The sequence below is a fragment of the Heteronotia binoei genome, chromosome 1 (genome assembly GCF_032191835.1).
Source record: "Heteronotia binoei isolate CCM8104 ecotype False Entrance Well chromosome 1, APGP_CSIRO_Hbin_v1, whole genome shotgun sequence".
NCBI lineage: Eukaryota > Metazoa > Chordata > Lepidosauria > Squamata > Gekkonidae > Heteronotia > Heteronotia binoei.
Window position 1 is genome coordinate 181,627,023 of NC_083223.1, and position 16,414 is coordinate 181,643,436.

General features: G+C 42.3%; 1 protein-coding gene across 1 annotated transcript in view; it reads left to right on the forward strand.

The window, feature by feature from the left end:
* GLP1R (glucagon like peptide 1 receptor) overlaps positions 1-16,414 on the forward strand; it is a 194,378-nt gene that overhangs the window by 45,875 nt on the left and 132,089 nt on the right. Inside the window, exon 3 of the mRNA XM_060243726.1 lies at positions 1,482-1,541. Within this exon, the coding sequence (XP_060099709.1) occupies positions 1,482-1,541 (60 nt within the window). The remainder of the gene's footprint in view (positions 1-1,481; positions 1,542-16,414) is intronic.

Consider the following 16,414-nt stretch of genomic DNA (forward strand, 5'->3'; position numbering starts at 1 on the left):
GTATCTGTTAGGTAAGCATGGACTTGGATATTCCTTTGAATTACTACAATGTGAAACCGGAGAACTCAAAAAACACCTTAAAGGAGCAGGTAATAAAATAATCCAGTTCCGAGAAGGATTTGGGGGGGGGGCCCTACCACGAGTTAATGCCGGGAGGCAGATGTTGCTGTCTGATCAGCCACTTTAAATCCGGAAGGAAACAGCAGTGACATCTGATTATACTGTGCGTCTGAACAGGGCCTTTATATGGTTTTGTTTGTTAGCCATTGCAGGATCACTGACAATAAAAGATTTAGGAATCATAGAAATAAAATTGTCTTAGTCTGGTACTGCTTCCAGGGAAGGGGCTAACATTACTCACCTCCTTTGAAAAACCTGGCAAAGTAAAGAATGAAAGCACACACCTTCCAAGCAAGCAAGCTCCCAGGGGTAGGAAAGAAGGGAGGGATGATGTAGTAGTGGGACTTGCCTGGCTTCTCTAAGTGCTCTCCAAACAGACAAGTGCTGAGTATCTGCTTCTCCAGTTGCTGCATGTGAAGGGATCCTTCTCTAAGTCAAATGAGTAATTCCCTAAGGTTGCTTCAGCCCTGCCAGTTAAAAGGACTAGGCAGTAGGTGATGTGAAAGACCTCTCCCTGAGACCCTGAAGAGCCACTACCAGTCTGAATAGACCTTGATGGACCAAGGGCCTGATTCAGTATAAGGCAATTTCATGTGTTCATCTACTGGCATTTTTTTTAAAGCGTATGAGCTACTGTGGTTGGAAGATTATGTCTGGAAAGGATGAAGTTCCATATGTATCAAGTTTTCAGTATTTATTTTGGGTAACAGAAATATTAAATTACTATGAAATACCAGAATAAACTGTACTTTTTCCCCTTCAGAATTATGTCTAACTACTTCACTAATAGTTGTATGTAAATGTGACTTATCTGTCTAGTGTTTTTTTCAGCTGCATTCCTAAGTAGGTAAACTTGAATGAGAGAATCTTAATAAAGAATAATTTTAATTAAAATGATTATTCTGCTGATTCCCTAGTTTAACCTCCAAATATAATATGAAGTGTTCTTGGAAATTTATATAAAGCTCTGAAATTCAGTAGTAGTGTGCCTATGGTGACCGATTCTGTCTTGAGTCAGACTGTTGCATTCGCAATTGGATGCAACTTTCAGATAAGAACTTCCATGTATGTGTGTTTTCCTGGAAGTTATCCTTAAAGTTATTGCATGAGTGTTCCTGGGTCTCAGAACTTGCCCTTTTGAAAGCTGAAATGTGTTTCTCACAGCTCTTGAAGTCTGTACCAGCAGGTGCGTTGGTGGATCCATGCAACTAGTAATTTTCCCTTAATGGCTTCTTTTATATGATAAATGAAAAGGAAAATTTAAAGTTTTTCAGCTGGTGTAAATTCATAGCATGGAACTTTGCTTGCTCTGAGTTTCTGTTTGTTACCCTAGCTTCTTCAAACCTTTCTTTTCTCCCTAGGTCACCAGTCAAGTAGAGACACCAAAATGGCCTGCTCTGCAGCTTGTGCCTGCATCCTTGGTAGGTGTCTTGCTTTACTGATCTCTTTAAAATTGTATTCCCACTTTTCTTCTTTCTGTTGTATGTGAATGGGGCATAGACCCATTAGATACAAGTATTTGTTTGCTGCCACTCTTGTCCCAATAGGATGTAAACATGGCTAGGCTGAAAGTGGTGTGCTGCCATCATCAGTGGGATGGGGACCAGAGCTGTCAGGAGTGGAAGAATCTAGAGCCACCCCAGGCTAGGAGCACTACTTGGACACATTTTTCTCCTTTGCTAGAAGAGTCAGCCATGTAGTGGCACAGATGGAGGCTCTGGAGTCAGCTGAACAAGACTGTGTTGGTTTCCACTCTATGGGTAACCTTAAGAAATAAATAATGATTTAAAGAGAGAGCCTCTGAGGAACAAATCAGCTCACTTGAAGGTACCCAGAGAGAGAAAAAGTAGAGGGGTGCATTCTGAGTCTCAGAGGAACCTAGAGGTGACACCATTCTTTCTGTAAAAAGGTAAAGGTAGTCCCCCGTGCAAGCACCAGTTGTTTCCGACTCTGGGGTGACGTTGCTTTCACAACGTTTTCATGACAGACTTTTTATGGGGTGGTTTGCCATTGCCTTCCTCAGTCATCTACACTTTCCCCGCAGCAAGCTGGGTACTCATTTTACCAACCTCGGAAGGATGGAAGGCTGAGTCAACCTCGAGCCGGCTACCTGAACCAGCTTTCGCTGGGATCGAACTCAGGTCATGAGCAGAGGGCTCTGACTGCAGTACTGCAGCTTTACTACTCTGCGCCACGGGGCTCTTATATTCTTATTTTCTCTTATATTCTTTCTGTAACTGAGTTCATATCTCTATTAGAGTACTGTTTGTAATTTAGCATTCTAGTTGTGTGTGGTCTTGCAATGTTGTATAGTCTGTTGAAGGGACAAAACACTATATAGGTGTGCTCATGAGCTTGTTCCTCAACAATCCTTGGGTTTCTCAGTGATGGTAACTTCTGTCTTTCCCTAGGCATCGTGACAGCTACAGTAGAGTTTCAATGGCAGATTGCTGGAGTGCTTCATTAATCCCTCAGGCTATGATAAGAAGATAATCATAATTTGGCTTGTGCTATGAATAGACTCAAATTGTATTGGTTAAAATTGTTCTGGGTAGAGCTGATGTTTGCCTAATGCAAACAATTAGAAGACTCATTATTTGAGAGAGCCTTTGTGAGCCATCATGCTCATTCTTCTCTCCATCCCTCTTGGATACATGTAACTAATAGTAGGCAAATCTCTCTCTAAAAGGCTTTGCCATTTCACTCAGATAAATTGGGACTGGGGATCTAATGTAGAGTAGCTAAGAAACCAGGAGATTGCCATTGTCAAGCATTCAGTCTGCTTCCAACCCTTTTCCATGTTGTAAAGTCTTGTGCCCTTATGGACTAAACTAGAGTTTAAGTATATAATTGGCCTGGATATTGGGCAGGTTAGGCAGTCAGGCACAGAAAAAGCAACTGCTGCTGTATCTGAAGTTTAAAATAGTTTTGTTTGCTCTTATCCACAAACACCTTTTCTTTTTCTTTCTTCCTTGTGCCAGAGATAGCAGAGAGTGAGGCTGGGTGGGCGTCTAGAACCTCTGCTGCCAATGGGTGCACCTCCGAGAGTGCTGGCGCTACCACTGAGAAACTTTTGCTGTTTGTCCCACTGCTTTTTTAGCTCTATTTGGAAGAGCAAGCCAAAGAGTTTGTCCTCTCTTCACCAATGACATGAACGGGAATTACTTCTGAGTAAATTTTCCATGAAGAAATGATGTTATGAGGAGCTGCTCAGGGACCAATTCGCCTTATTCAAGAGGGGAAGAATTGATGGTTACTAAAGGGGAGTGTGAGTATACTCCCCTGGTGTCTTTTCTCCCCCTTCAAAACAGAGAGGGAAAGCATCAGTGCATCACATATTAGCTGATTGTGTATAACCTTCCAAAGGGAGACAAAAAAGCAAAGGAAAGCGAACTTCCATCCCCAGGGTTTCATATTTCCAGACCTAGAGCATCTGAATAAGTAATGATAAAACAAGTCCATTAAAGTGGGGAAAGTTGTGCATGCTCTGGGATGCTACTTCACAATCTTTTGCAAAAGGTTTACTGTATGGCTAATATCCCCAGTGTAGTCTTCCTACTGCCCAAGCTGATTACCTATTCTAATAGTTAAATTTTAATTAAATTATTTTTCCATTCTGCTGCCGTCTTTGCATCTTAAATGAAAACAACAAGAAAAGTAGGACTGGGACATGTTTAAACTGCAAAAGTCATCTGCTTGGCAGGCATTCAGTTTCTGCTTTTTGATTTGTGATGCTGCGTTTAAGAATATTTGGTGAGAAGTTGATTGCACTTTCAGCCCCATAACTCTACTACTCTTCCTATTTGTGTCTGATAAATGATCTCTCTCTTGGGTTAGAGGGGGTAGGCCTTATCTCCACCAGCCAAATAACAGTTTGAACTCCTGTTTATTAAATCGCTTGTGGGGAGGGGTCTGGCTAACAGGTGTTGTTGTTGGGAGAGGCGTATTTGGTTGGAAGGCAGATCATAAGTTGTTTCTGCCCTTGCTTGCTGCAAGAACTTTTCTGAAGGCTTTCTTTCTTTCTTTTTTTGGCTTGGGTTTAGCTTGAACTCCCCTTCAGAGTAAAGTGTTTTTAATTCATTATGTAATATTATCTGGATAACTTTTGGAGGTACTAAAAGAATTGTTTTATGTTGCCACTACCTCAAGCTGCAAGATGATTACTAAAGAAATGTTGTATATTTGAAGCTTGCTCCAGACCATTGTTGGATTGGATAATTCATCATCCTGAGATTAATTACGCTTAATTATATTGTCAGCATGAATAAGAAGTTCCCTGTGCTATGTACAATTTGTACTAATTTGTACCTGTCTCATCTATTCTAAACCATCCCATAGCTACTTGTGATGTGTCTCTCATGCTTTTTGCTTTCATGGTTTCTTTTCACTGTATTTGATCGTCTCCATGGAGAATGCATTCAGGACGTATGCTTTGACAACTGCGTCAGTAGTTCCTGTTGTGCAAACATAGACAGATTCAAGCCGTTTAGGCATGCTTTGGTTACTTTGCCATGCCTCTCTCTCTCATGCTAATCTGAACAAACCACTTGGAGTCCATCAAATTTATTTACCAGACATAAGGAAAAGGTCTTACATTGGTATGATGTAAAGCGTTATACAGAAATAAACACAAATCAGCATTTTTAAACATATAAATACATGCTCATTGCTCCCCAAGGACGGAATAAAGAGTCATACACAGAGTATTGGTATAAAATTGGGCCACTTTATTCAATATTCTAATAAACAACAAGGGTACCCCACCAGCGGCCTGGCCAGGGCTAGGGGTCACCGCGACCATTCCCCTGCCATTAATGGGCGAGAGACCCAGCCCCCCAGCCGGAGCTGAGTGTTACTCAGCTCCCTCCAGGCAGGCCCAGCAGGGAGCCACGCACCAGAGGGCCCAAACCCAGACGCACGTCTCGCCAGAAAGGCACCCTCTAGCCGAGCCTCCCAGACAGTCTGCATTCTCCAAACCTGGGTCTTCAAACCTGAAGGCTGATCATTCCAGACCCCAAATTCCCCAAAAGGGGGATGCTTCACAGTCCTCCCCTAGCCACATAGTGCCCTAAATCCCCCAAACCTGCCACTACTAAGGCCAAGTCTCTACTTAGGGCTTAGCACCCACCGGAAGGCCCCAAGCCACCTGCAACCCTTGCTGCAAATCTCTCGGGAAAAGCATATTACCCTTTTCCGAGAGATGGACCTCATCCCCTCTGTAGAGGTCAGGAAATTTCAACAAAATGTCTGGATGGGGCAAATAGTGGCCCAACCCCTTTTCCAGCACCTTCCTGATCTCCTTATTAGCCTTATACCGGGCCCTTTCTATAGCTGCAGGGTCCCAAGCACAACACCACACCAGGCGGGGCAGCATGGCTGACCAAATTATGGTGGTCCCAGGCCATCGCTCCCGAATGTGCTGGAAATCATCCCGGGCCTGCCAAACTAAGGCCTTGCCCTTTAAGAGTCCCAGATCATTACCTCCCAGGTGAACAATTAAAACCTGAGGAGGAGGACCCACACAATCTTTAAACAACAAAGGCAGCAGGCCTGGCCACTGAAGGCCCCGGCGCCCTCGCCATTCGATACACACATGCTGGCTGAGTCCCAGCTGAGAGCCAACCGCAGTTCTCTGAGCCTGATGAGTGGCCCAAAACACGTGGCTATGTCCGCATACGAGAACTCGGCTCCTCTGGCCAGGAACAACAGCATCTAAAGAGAAAAAAACAGTTAAACAAGAACATAACCAACAATAAACAGACACCAAGTCACTCATGGCCTAATAAAGGTCGCACGTAAGCCTTATAGGCCGAGGAACGCCACCTGCCCAATCTCTGAATGGAAGTGGAAGGATACCCCATGACAGCCGCTGTTGAGGCTGCCCCAATTCTAAAGGAGTGGGTCCCAAACCGCACCCCAGACAACCCCAACTCACCCAAAGCCCGTGCTGTTACTCCCAATACTGATGCTTCGTCAACGGGCAACCATTCGAATGTATAACCCCCCCCCCTCCATGGGCCCCCTATCTGCAAAATAAGCAGCCAATGCAGTAACTGGACACAGCTCAAGCTCTGAACCACTACCCAACTCGAGCACCGTACCCTTCTGTAACTGATCTGTCTTAGAGCGACGGACAGGGATGACTGCCTTACCTGCAAATAGCTGCAGGTCCCTTAACAACAGAGCCTTACCAGAAACATCATTTCTAGACTGTGCCACCAGCTCATTTACTCTAAGAGCCCCCCAAAAGGCTAACAAAGATGCAGTGTGAAACAAACATGCTTCAAATGACGAAGCACACACCATGTCCCAAACCCTCTTCAAACCCCGCAGAATCAAAGGAGAAACAGGATTCCGCATATCAACCTCTCTGGCCCACCCCTCCAGCATCTTTCGAATACGAAAGTCAGCTGTTTCTTCCCTATAACCCAGTGCCTTACTGACAAAAGCCAATGCAGACAGGCGCCCCCTAATGGATTGCATGGCCAACCCCTTACCTCGCAGCGAAATACAGTAATGGAGCAAATGCTCCACTGGGAGGCGCCAAACCCTGCAATACCCTACCTCAGCCCTAAAGTCTTCAAACTGCCGCACAGCCCGTTCGTAAGACTTCCTGGTGCTGGGCGCAATGGCTAGACCTAGCATAGGTCTTGGGGCATTGGACCCGGCTTTCTATTGTGTAACCAAACTTTTATTTTGCAATATATTGAGATACATTCATCTATTCAAATTCAAATATACTTCTCCAATACATTACATATTTTCCTCCCCTCCCACTCTTATTCATGACCTCCGCCGGTACTTAAAACAAATTAAAAGCATATTAGAGGTAAATTCATAATTATAAAATCTTTAGAGAAAAAAAATATATATCATTCACTAACCTTTTTCCTAATAATCACTTAGCACTTATTAAACACAACGCTCATAATTATTAATTCAGTTCCAGAGTTCCCTCTATCTTAGTCTTGTCTTAACTCTCATATATTTATATTTACCAAGTAGCTATGTTGTACTAATACTTTTATCACACTAGCACAATACCTCTTTATCATTAAAAGTTCCATTAATATTGTCATACACTACTAAATGTTTTTTCACCATTATAAAATTTTTACACAAAGAGTTATCTTTCCCTAACCCTTTCTCTATAATTCACTTAGTGCTTATTAAACACAAAACCCAAAGTTATAAAATCAACTCCGGAATTCCAACTGTCTTAATTTTATCTTAACTCATATATACATAATTACCATGTAACTATATTCTACTAATTGAATAATCACAATTCTTCTTTATCATTTAAAGTTCTGTTAATGTTGTCATAAACCACTAAGTGACTCTTCACCCTCCATTGTATTTCCACGTAACTTTGAAATTTACTCCAGTCTTCTTTAAACTTCTCCAAATTGTTGTCTTTTAAGATTCTAGTAAGTTTGTCCATTTCACTCCAGTTAAGAACCTTTAAGACCCAGTCCCATTTTTCAGGTATTCTGTCTTGCTTCCACATTTGCGCATACAATGTTCTTGCAGCTGAAAGCAAATACCACAACAATGTTCTGTCTTGCTTCAGAAAGCTTTCCATTTGTAATCCCACCAGAAAGACATCTGGTGCTCTCTTAATATTATAACCCAAGATTTTCGAGATCTCCTGTTGAATCATTGTCCAAAATTGTTTCGCCTTTTCACAAGTCCACCACATGTGGTAAAAAGAACCTTCATGTTTTTTACATTTCCAACACCTATCAGAGGCTTGATTACTCATTTTTGTTAACTTTTTAGGTTTCATGTACCATCTGTACAGCATTTTGAAACAGTTCTCTTTTATGTTATAGCACGTTGATATTTTCATTTCTGTCGGAATCTGGGGCCAGCTGACGAAACCTCTCCATCTGTTTACAAGATAGAGCATCAACTCACCTCAGGAACATGCTTTGGCTAAAAACAAAATGTTACGCTGCAAACAGCGCAGAGTGAAGGCCCTCACCAATCTCATAACCCGGCCAAATTTGGATGAAAGGGAATTAATGACGTGGACCACCGCCACATTATCACACCAAAAATGGACAGTGTGATTGGCCATATCCTACCCCCACAGCCAAACCGCGACTAAAATAGGAAAGAACTCGAGAAACGTAAGATCACGGTTCACACCAACCTTTACCCAGGAGTCAGGCCAACTATCCGCACACCAATGTCCATGGAAATAGACTCCAAAACCAAGGAACCAGCAGCATCAGACATGACCTGAAGCTCAGCTTCGAGCCTCATGTCGTCCCTCCAAAAAGAGACTCCATTAAAGGACTCCAAAAATTCCTGCCAAACCCTCAAATCATCCCTCATGCTGCAGGTGACCCTAGTTCTATGCTGAGGCAAGCATAACCCTGCCATAGCATCTCACAGCCTTCTAAGAAAAGCCCTCCCAGGAGCAACCACTTTGCAAGCAAAGTTGAGGTGCCCAACTAGCTGCTGCAACTCCAACAAAGTATCCTTCCTTTTAAGAAGAAAGGTAGAAATCCTAGCCCTCAGCTCCACTATTTTCTGAAGAGGCACCCTAGACAACTGCGCAATAGTGTCAATCTCAATCCCCAAAAAGGTCAACCTCTGGGTCGGACCTTCAGTTTTCTCCACCCTTATCAGGCTGGGCCCCTTTCTTAGCTGGAAAAGCTCCTCCGCTTCCGCCAGGCTTCTTTGTATTTTTACGCCCACGGGCTCTAGGGCAGTTGTCAAATGAGTGGGAACCACCACACATGGGGCACTCGTGCTTGAACTGGCATGCCTTTCTATTACATACCCCAAGGGATCCAAATTCCCAGCAGAGCATGTGGGGTTGAACCTCCTGTCCCACTGCACTGCGGGGAGAGCCTGATGAACCAGCAGCGGATGTGGATGACCTTCTCACCAAGTGACCACTATCAGAGCAATCACCCAGATTAGGCCTAGCCGGGGACATAACCTGCAGCCAAAGCTGCTGATGGATCCCAAGGGGAGCTGATCTCTGCCATCTTGCTAGCAGTTGTAATTCTGAGTGATCCCCAGCCCTCACTTAGAGATTACACAACAAAAAATGCAAGCTAGTGACCAATTTTCTAAGAAGTATATAGAAATCAGTCCAAATATCCAAAACATGTATATTCAAGTTCCAAAGTCGTGTGACAAGCCAATCGATTAAGTACTTGTTTCTTTCCAGTCTTCATCAGACCTGGGACCACTAACAAAAGAAAATATTATACAAAAATATCAGAAGGACATTCAGACACCACCAACCCTCTTCCAGTGAAAAAATATATCATATTTACATATTGATTCAATTATATAGATTCTTTACACAATTTTCAAGAAAGGGGGACGCAAAGCGTCTCCAGCAGCAATTTCATATCGGCTACAGCTCAGTATGTGGCTTCTTGTGCACCCTAATGGTGCAACTAACATGTTTAAAAAGGCAAACATCTCATTTACAGCTGCCATTACACAAACCTCTTAAAGGTAAAGTAACATATTTCTAATGCAACATGCTAAAAGACAAACAGCACAGACTATATCACTGCAGATACAACATACAAAATATTCCATGCAAAGAATGTCAAATCCCATAATTTATGCAAAAATATGTTATCACACAGGCAATTATGCACAGCACTCATAATATTATAAAGAAAACCATTCATAAAAAACATATCAAATCATTGGTCATATTCAGTCCATATGGAGAAATGCAATTCAACTGCTGTATCCAGTATGCCTCTTTTTGCAGCAGGATCTTGTGCACGTCTTCATTTCTATCTGTTTGTTCATATTTGTATAAGGTGAAAAAACAAAAATCTTCACAGTCATGATTCTTTTGCATAAAATCGCTGACTATAGGAGCTTCAATCACATGGTTCCTAAGTCTGCTGCTGTGTTCCAGAATACATACTCTAAGGGCTCAAGTAGTGCTGCCAACATACCATAGGCCACACCCACAGATGATCAAATACACAACACAGTGGTTAGCACATGTAGAGTAATGATTTAGAACAAATGGTCTAGTCTTTTCAGCAAAATAATACTCTTTGACGTTCATAGATAAATGACAAATTGCGTACCTTTTACAAGCAAAGTGTCCTTTAAGAGTATGATTGACCGATTGGTATTCTCTAGATCTTACCAATTTATCCCTAATGGAATAAGTGTGACGCAATCCTATTTGTGGTGGCATTTCACAACCTCCAATATCACTTACAATGTGCCAATGTGCCATTACAAATTCTGCTAGACATTCTGCTAAATTCTAGTCCCCATTGTAATATAGTATTTCTCATCCTGGGATTCTGTTTTAGTAACTGTGTTCTATCAAGATCAACAGCCCTTTTTCTAGCCATCCTAACATCTTTTTCTGGATAGCCTCTACCAACAAAATGAGATGCCAATATCACTATCCTCAAGATAATCAGACATTAGGGTACTATTTCTTCTCAACTTTACAAGTAAATTGGTCACTAGCTTGCATTTTTTGTTGTGTTATCCATTACAGTGACGTCTCTCGGATTGTATTCTATTTCACCTAGAGATTGGCAACAGTGGCTCCCCAGGAGGAAAGGCCTCTTCCTCAGAAGCTTGTAGTGATACCTTAGGAATTTCCCACCAACCTGGAAAGGTACCACCAATGGCCTCTGGGTGAGTGGCTGAACTCATTGCGGCCACTCCCAACTACGGCTGCCAGTTCCAGCTAGGTGGGAAATTCCTTGAGATTCTGTGGTAGAGTTTGAGGACAACATTGGAGTTAGAGCTTCAGAGTGGGGCCTGCCAGACCCAGGTTCTTGCTGTGGAAGCTGACTGGGTGATTTCAGACCAGTCACAGACAATGTTCCCTCTAAGCTGCAGTCTTGTGAGCAAATTTTTTACTTGTGAGCTACTGGTATTAAAGTTTTGAGCTACTGGAATTAAAGTTGTGAGCTGTTGCATAAATTATTGTGCTCTGGGGTCATCCTTCCTGAGTTAAGACAAAAATGTGTGAGCTGGAGGCTAAAAATCTGTGAGCTAGCTCTCGCTAACTCAGCTTAGAGGGAACACTGGTCGCAGACTTCCAGCCTAACCTGCTTCACCGGGTCATTGTTCAGATCATAAGGGGGGGGGGGGGGGAGAATTATGTAAACTTCTTTGGCTCCCCCCCCCCCCAACATGGTGAAGAAATACTGTCATTTTCCTATGGAGAGACTGCAGGGAGGGGGAAGGCAATGGAAACCTGAAGTCAGAGGGGCAGATAAAGGGAAGGAGATAGGGTTGCCAATTCCAAGTTAGGAAATTCCAGGAGATTTAAGGGACAGGGCCTGGAGAGGGTGGGTTTTGAGGAGATGTGCGACCTCAGAGAAGTACAATGCCATAGACTCGAAACCAACAATTTCCTCCTGAACCATTGTTGTCAATCTCCAGGTGAGGACTGGAGATTGCTCAGAATTACAACTAAGCTCCAGATGACAGAGATAACTTTCCCAAGGACAATGGCTGCTTTACAAGGTGAACAGTTATGCAGGGTGCTTAAGACCAACACCGTTACCAGAGATAGACTGTTGGTCTGAAAGGTATCACTAAAGGCCTCAGAGGCAGAACTCATTGGGGTCACTCCTGACTATGGCTGCCAGTTCCAGATTGGTGGGAAATTCCTGGAGATTCTGTGGTGGAGTTTGAGGAGGGCATATGAGTTAGGGTTTCAGCGTGGGGCCTGCCGGACCCAGGTCCTTGCTGAGGAAGCTGACTGGGTGATTTCAGACCAAACACAGATTTCCAGCCTAACCTACCTCACATGGTTGTGAGAGGAGAATGGTGCAAGCTGCTTTGGTTCCCCCCCCCCCCCATGGAGAAAGATAGACTATGTAGAGGCTGCAGGGAGGGAGAAAGCAATGGAAAGCTGAAGTCAGAGGAACAGATAAAGGGAAGGAGATAGGCTTGCCAACTCCAGGTTAGGAAATTCCTGGAGATTTAAGGGGTGGGGCCTAGAGAGGGGGGTTGGTTTGAGGAGGGATAGGACCTCAGACAGGTACAATGCCATTTCCTCCTGGGGAACCACTGGAGATCACTCAGATTTACAACTGCTCTCTTGATGGCAGAGATCAGCTCCCCTTGAGGTGGTGGTGGAAATTCAGTGCCTTTACTTGGGTGGAAGGACAGCAAGGGTGGCAGGCATTCACCCACAGCCTCCTTCTAGAGCCCGTTGTATTTTTCTTCACAATGGGCCTTCCTCCTAGTGCTAAAATAATTTTTTTACATTGTTTAGAATGCCACAAAACTTTTTGTGGGAAAGGTGTGCTAAAGAAACAGTTTATCCAGATGCCCTCGTTTCTCTCCCTATGTCTTACTCCTACCAAAAATAAGACATGTAAGTTTTACTCCCCTGAAGAACAAAACTGAGTTTAGGCAGGTAGGATGAAACTCTAAGGGCTGTTAATCCTACAGCTTGAGGATGTAGACTTGTATCAACAGCCATGGTTGGAGACATTTTAACAGCATAGTAGAAGATTCTGCAGAATTATGTTCCTGCTGATGGTTTTATGACTCTTGTCTTAAACATCTTGTCTAGACTGCTCTGTGTGCAAGGAAGATGGCTTAAATGGGCTATTAGGTATTTAAAGGATGGTAAATTCTTATACTCATAATTTTGTTTCTGGAAAGTTTATAAAAGTAGACAAAGTTTTTTAAACCTGCTCTGAGAATCCCCTTCAAATATGGTGGTGAATAAGACTTTTAAGTGATCTAATGTACTGTAGCAATTACCAAAAGTCTTGCCTCTCCTCCTGGGCTCTGAACCTCAGGCAAATCCAAGTGACTGTCAGCCAAACAGAGCCTATGGAACTCCCCCAGATGGGAGTTGGTGAACACATTTCAGCTAAAAAGGGGGAGAAGTTTTATTTTGTGTTCTTGTTCTCTCTCTCTCTTTTTCTCTCTCTCTTTCTGTCTTCTTGCCCTTCGATATGTTGTACTGCCCTCAGACTTTTATACTGTATGCTCTTATGAAGTTTTTATATTTTAATCTGTAGGTGTGTTAAATTTTTGTTGTAAGACACCCCAAGCTCACTTGTGGGAAAGGGTGGGATATAAATCTAAAATTTAAATTTAATTTATAAATGGCAAAAGTTATAAGTGCTGGGTCACAGTTGAGAGTTATTTTACCAATTTAAGATGAAACATTCCACACAGCACTTGCTCTATTGAATACCTTTTCTTTGTGTTGAGTAAAATGTGTTTTGCCTTCGCTTATCTGTCCACTTGAATGTTTAGTGAAAATTTTATGTCATAAGTCCATCCAATATTGTTATTTGGGGGGGTGGGTTGTATTTTTATGTGGATGTGTGTGCACACCTTGAAATCATAGTGACATCTGATAGCTGACCCCTACTGACCCAGTTTGGTGTAGTGCCAGTTTGGTGTAGTGGTTCAGTGTGCGGACTCTTATCTGGCAGAACCGGGTTTGATTCCCCACTCCTCCACTTGCACCTGCTGGCATGGCCTTGGGTCAGCCATAGCTCTGGCAGAGGTTGTCCTTGAAAGGGCAGCTGCTGTGAGAGCCCTCTCAGCTCCACCCACCTCACAGGGTGTCTGTTGTGGGGGAGGGAGATAAAGGAGATTGTGAGCCGCTCTGAGATTCGGAGTGGAGGGCGGGATATAAATCCAATATCTTCTTCTATCTTCTTCTACTGAGGACTTAAAGGATATTCAGAGAGGCAGCTGAATAAAACCTGCTCCCGCCTCCTGGCTCTGTATTCCAAGGAACTCTCCCATCCAAATACTTGCCAGAGTCAACTCTGTTTACCTTCCGAGCTCTGACAAGACGGGCCTTGCCTGGGCTACCCAGGTTAGGATGTTAACAGATAAAATATACAGGGGATCTTTATTCAAATACTCTGGAAAGAATATCCTTCAGGAAAAAGGAGGACACCAGACTTCAAGCTCTGAAATATATGAAGAATTTATTTAAGTCTTAGTCAATACGTGCATTTAAAAGATTAGGGACAATACATGATCCCAAAGTTACATGGTTACATGGTTGCATGGCTATAGCCTTTCCTATACTCAGGTTCCCTAGACTATTACATTTGGTAAAAGCAAAGCCATTGTATAGATAGCAAAGAGCATTTCATCCTCACCTCTCCTATGGCTTCAGGTGGTTGTCTATGAAGAAATGGAGGGGTCAGGCTTCTCAGGAGGCTTGGTATTGCTGCCGCTGCCAAATTAGATCCTCCTCCCAATTTATATTCTTCCCTAAGATGTCTGCCCCTTCCCTTTGACCAGTCAGAGACAAGAAAGCTAGGTTTGGTCTTCTTTTGGCTGGAAAGCACCAAAACCCCCTGTTACATAAGGAAAACCACCTATTGTTGCCAAATATCAGCTCTGATAATTGGTACCAGAGAGGTCAATGAACTCTAAAAGAAAATCTCCATCTGATGCCCTGGATCCCAGTTCTCCTAATCTGGGACCACAGATTCTCCATGGGTGCTTGAGAACCAATCTAACCCATTCTGATCATATTCGTCAATATATTTATGCATATAGGAGTTCAGAGATATATCTTCCCTCCCCTATGTGTAAATGTAAAAAGGAAAAGGTTATGTGTGTATACAGGGAGTCCTATATAATCCCACAAAGATTCTATGTAAGTAACTATGCTTGCTTTTCATTTCAATCTTATGATTTACTAACCATCAGATGTTACTAACCTTCCAGATGTATAGTTCCCTAACCCCATCTATAATTTCCTAAAGCATCATGCTATTATATCTATAAAGAAAATCTAACAAGCTCTATACAAATCCATTTAATAAAAATCCCTTCTCTGTGTCTATGCTTAGATTCTGATAGGCTTTCCCCACTTGACGATCTCTCTCTCTCTTTCATTCCCCCTCCTTTCCTCTTATATCATTGTGGCATTGAATAATTCCCTATAAAAACTCTTTAACTTAGAAGAAATCATTTCTTCTGGCCCTTTATCCTTCTCAACTTTCCTCCAACAGGGTATACGCAAACATCCATACATTATTCCATAAGATTCAGGCTGTTTGGCAATATTTCTCCATGCCGGACCCATTTTCCATACAAGGGCATTGTCAAAGTTCTCTTCCTCGATAAGATTAATAGACTTGTTTACCAGATCTTCCCTATTTCACAACAAATCACTTCCAGATGTATTGAAGACACATTGTCAAAGTTCTCTATTTTATCACTTCCAGATGTTTTAAGAACAAGTTGTTTTCGCCAATATCTCATGGTTATACAACACGGAATGACCTCCAAATGTGCTTTGTCAATAGGTTACCTTTGATCAACCTTCGGTCAAAATGTATTCTCAGACCCAGATATTCTTTGCTGAGGAAATCCAGGCCCTTTCACATAAACAGTCATATAGAAACACCATATATATAAATCCAACAAGGATTTATCCAATATTGTTATGAAGGTGTCTGAAGAGGAGATTAGTGGAAACACACAGTTTACATGGTACCCACACTTCATCATAAACTCATGTCACCTGTTTTCATGAATGAGGGTGGCTGGTGATTCCAAGCTAAAGAGAAGCTAGTGTGAGGAAGGTCCTGATTTGGCTCCAAGCAAATTGAGATGGTGCTGAAGTGTTTCAGTATAACATAATCCGAAACATAATAAAAACAGATACCATCCTAAAGAGTGCCAACGCTATTCTATCTGTTCTGCTGATTAGATTGTACAAATTAGAATCAGGAAACATGCAGAAAAGTGAAGAAATGTTGTTTCTTCTATAGGTCCCTTGAGAAGTTGTTTAGTTCCGTACTTTTATTAGCAGAGGTTATAGAAGCATAAACAGCAAAAAAAAAATGCAGTTTGTAACATACATACAGAAAAAGGAATCACCTGTCAAAAGATATGGCCTTATGTTCCTTAATCCTCATAACAATTAGATACCTTGCTACTTAATGGATATTATAATGATGCTGCCCTGACAAAAAAGGAAAACAAGCCTCTCATCAGAATAGTCATGGAAATTATGCAAGTGGGGACTAATTTTAAAAGTTCTGTATTTAACAGAGAAATCACAATAATGCAAAATATGCGATACCAATTCCAGCTTTCTACCATTACATGAGAAGTTATTTTTATTATTTGCTTAACATACCATAATAGACTGTGCAGTCTGTTTTTAACATTTCCAGCACCTATATTGGTGCTACATTAATTTTTAGGAGAAAATTAAATGGGAATAAACTTTTATTTGAGGAAAGGGGCTTCCATGAAATTAGTGAGACAAGCTTGCACCACTTGAAAACTAAAACATAATGGTAGCAAAAGC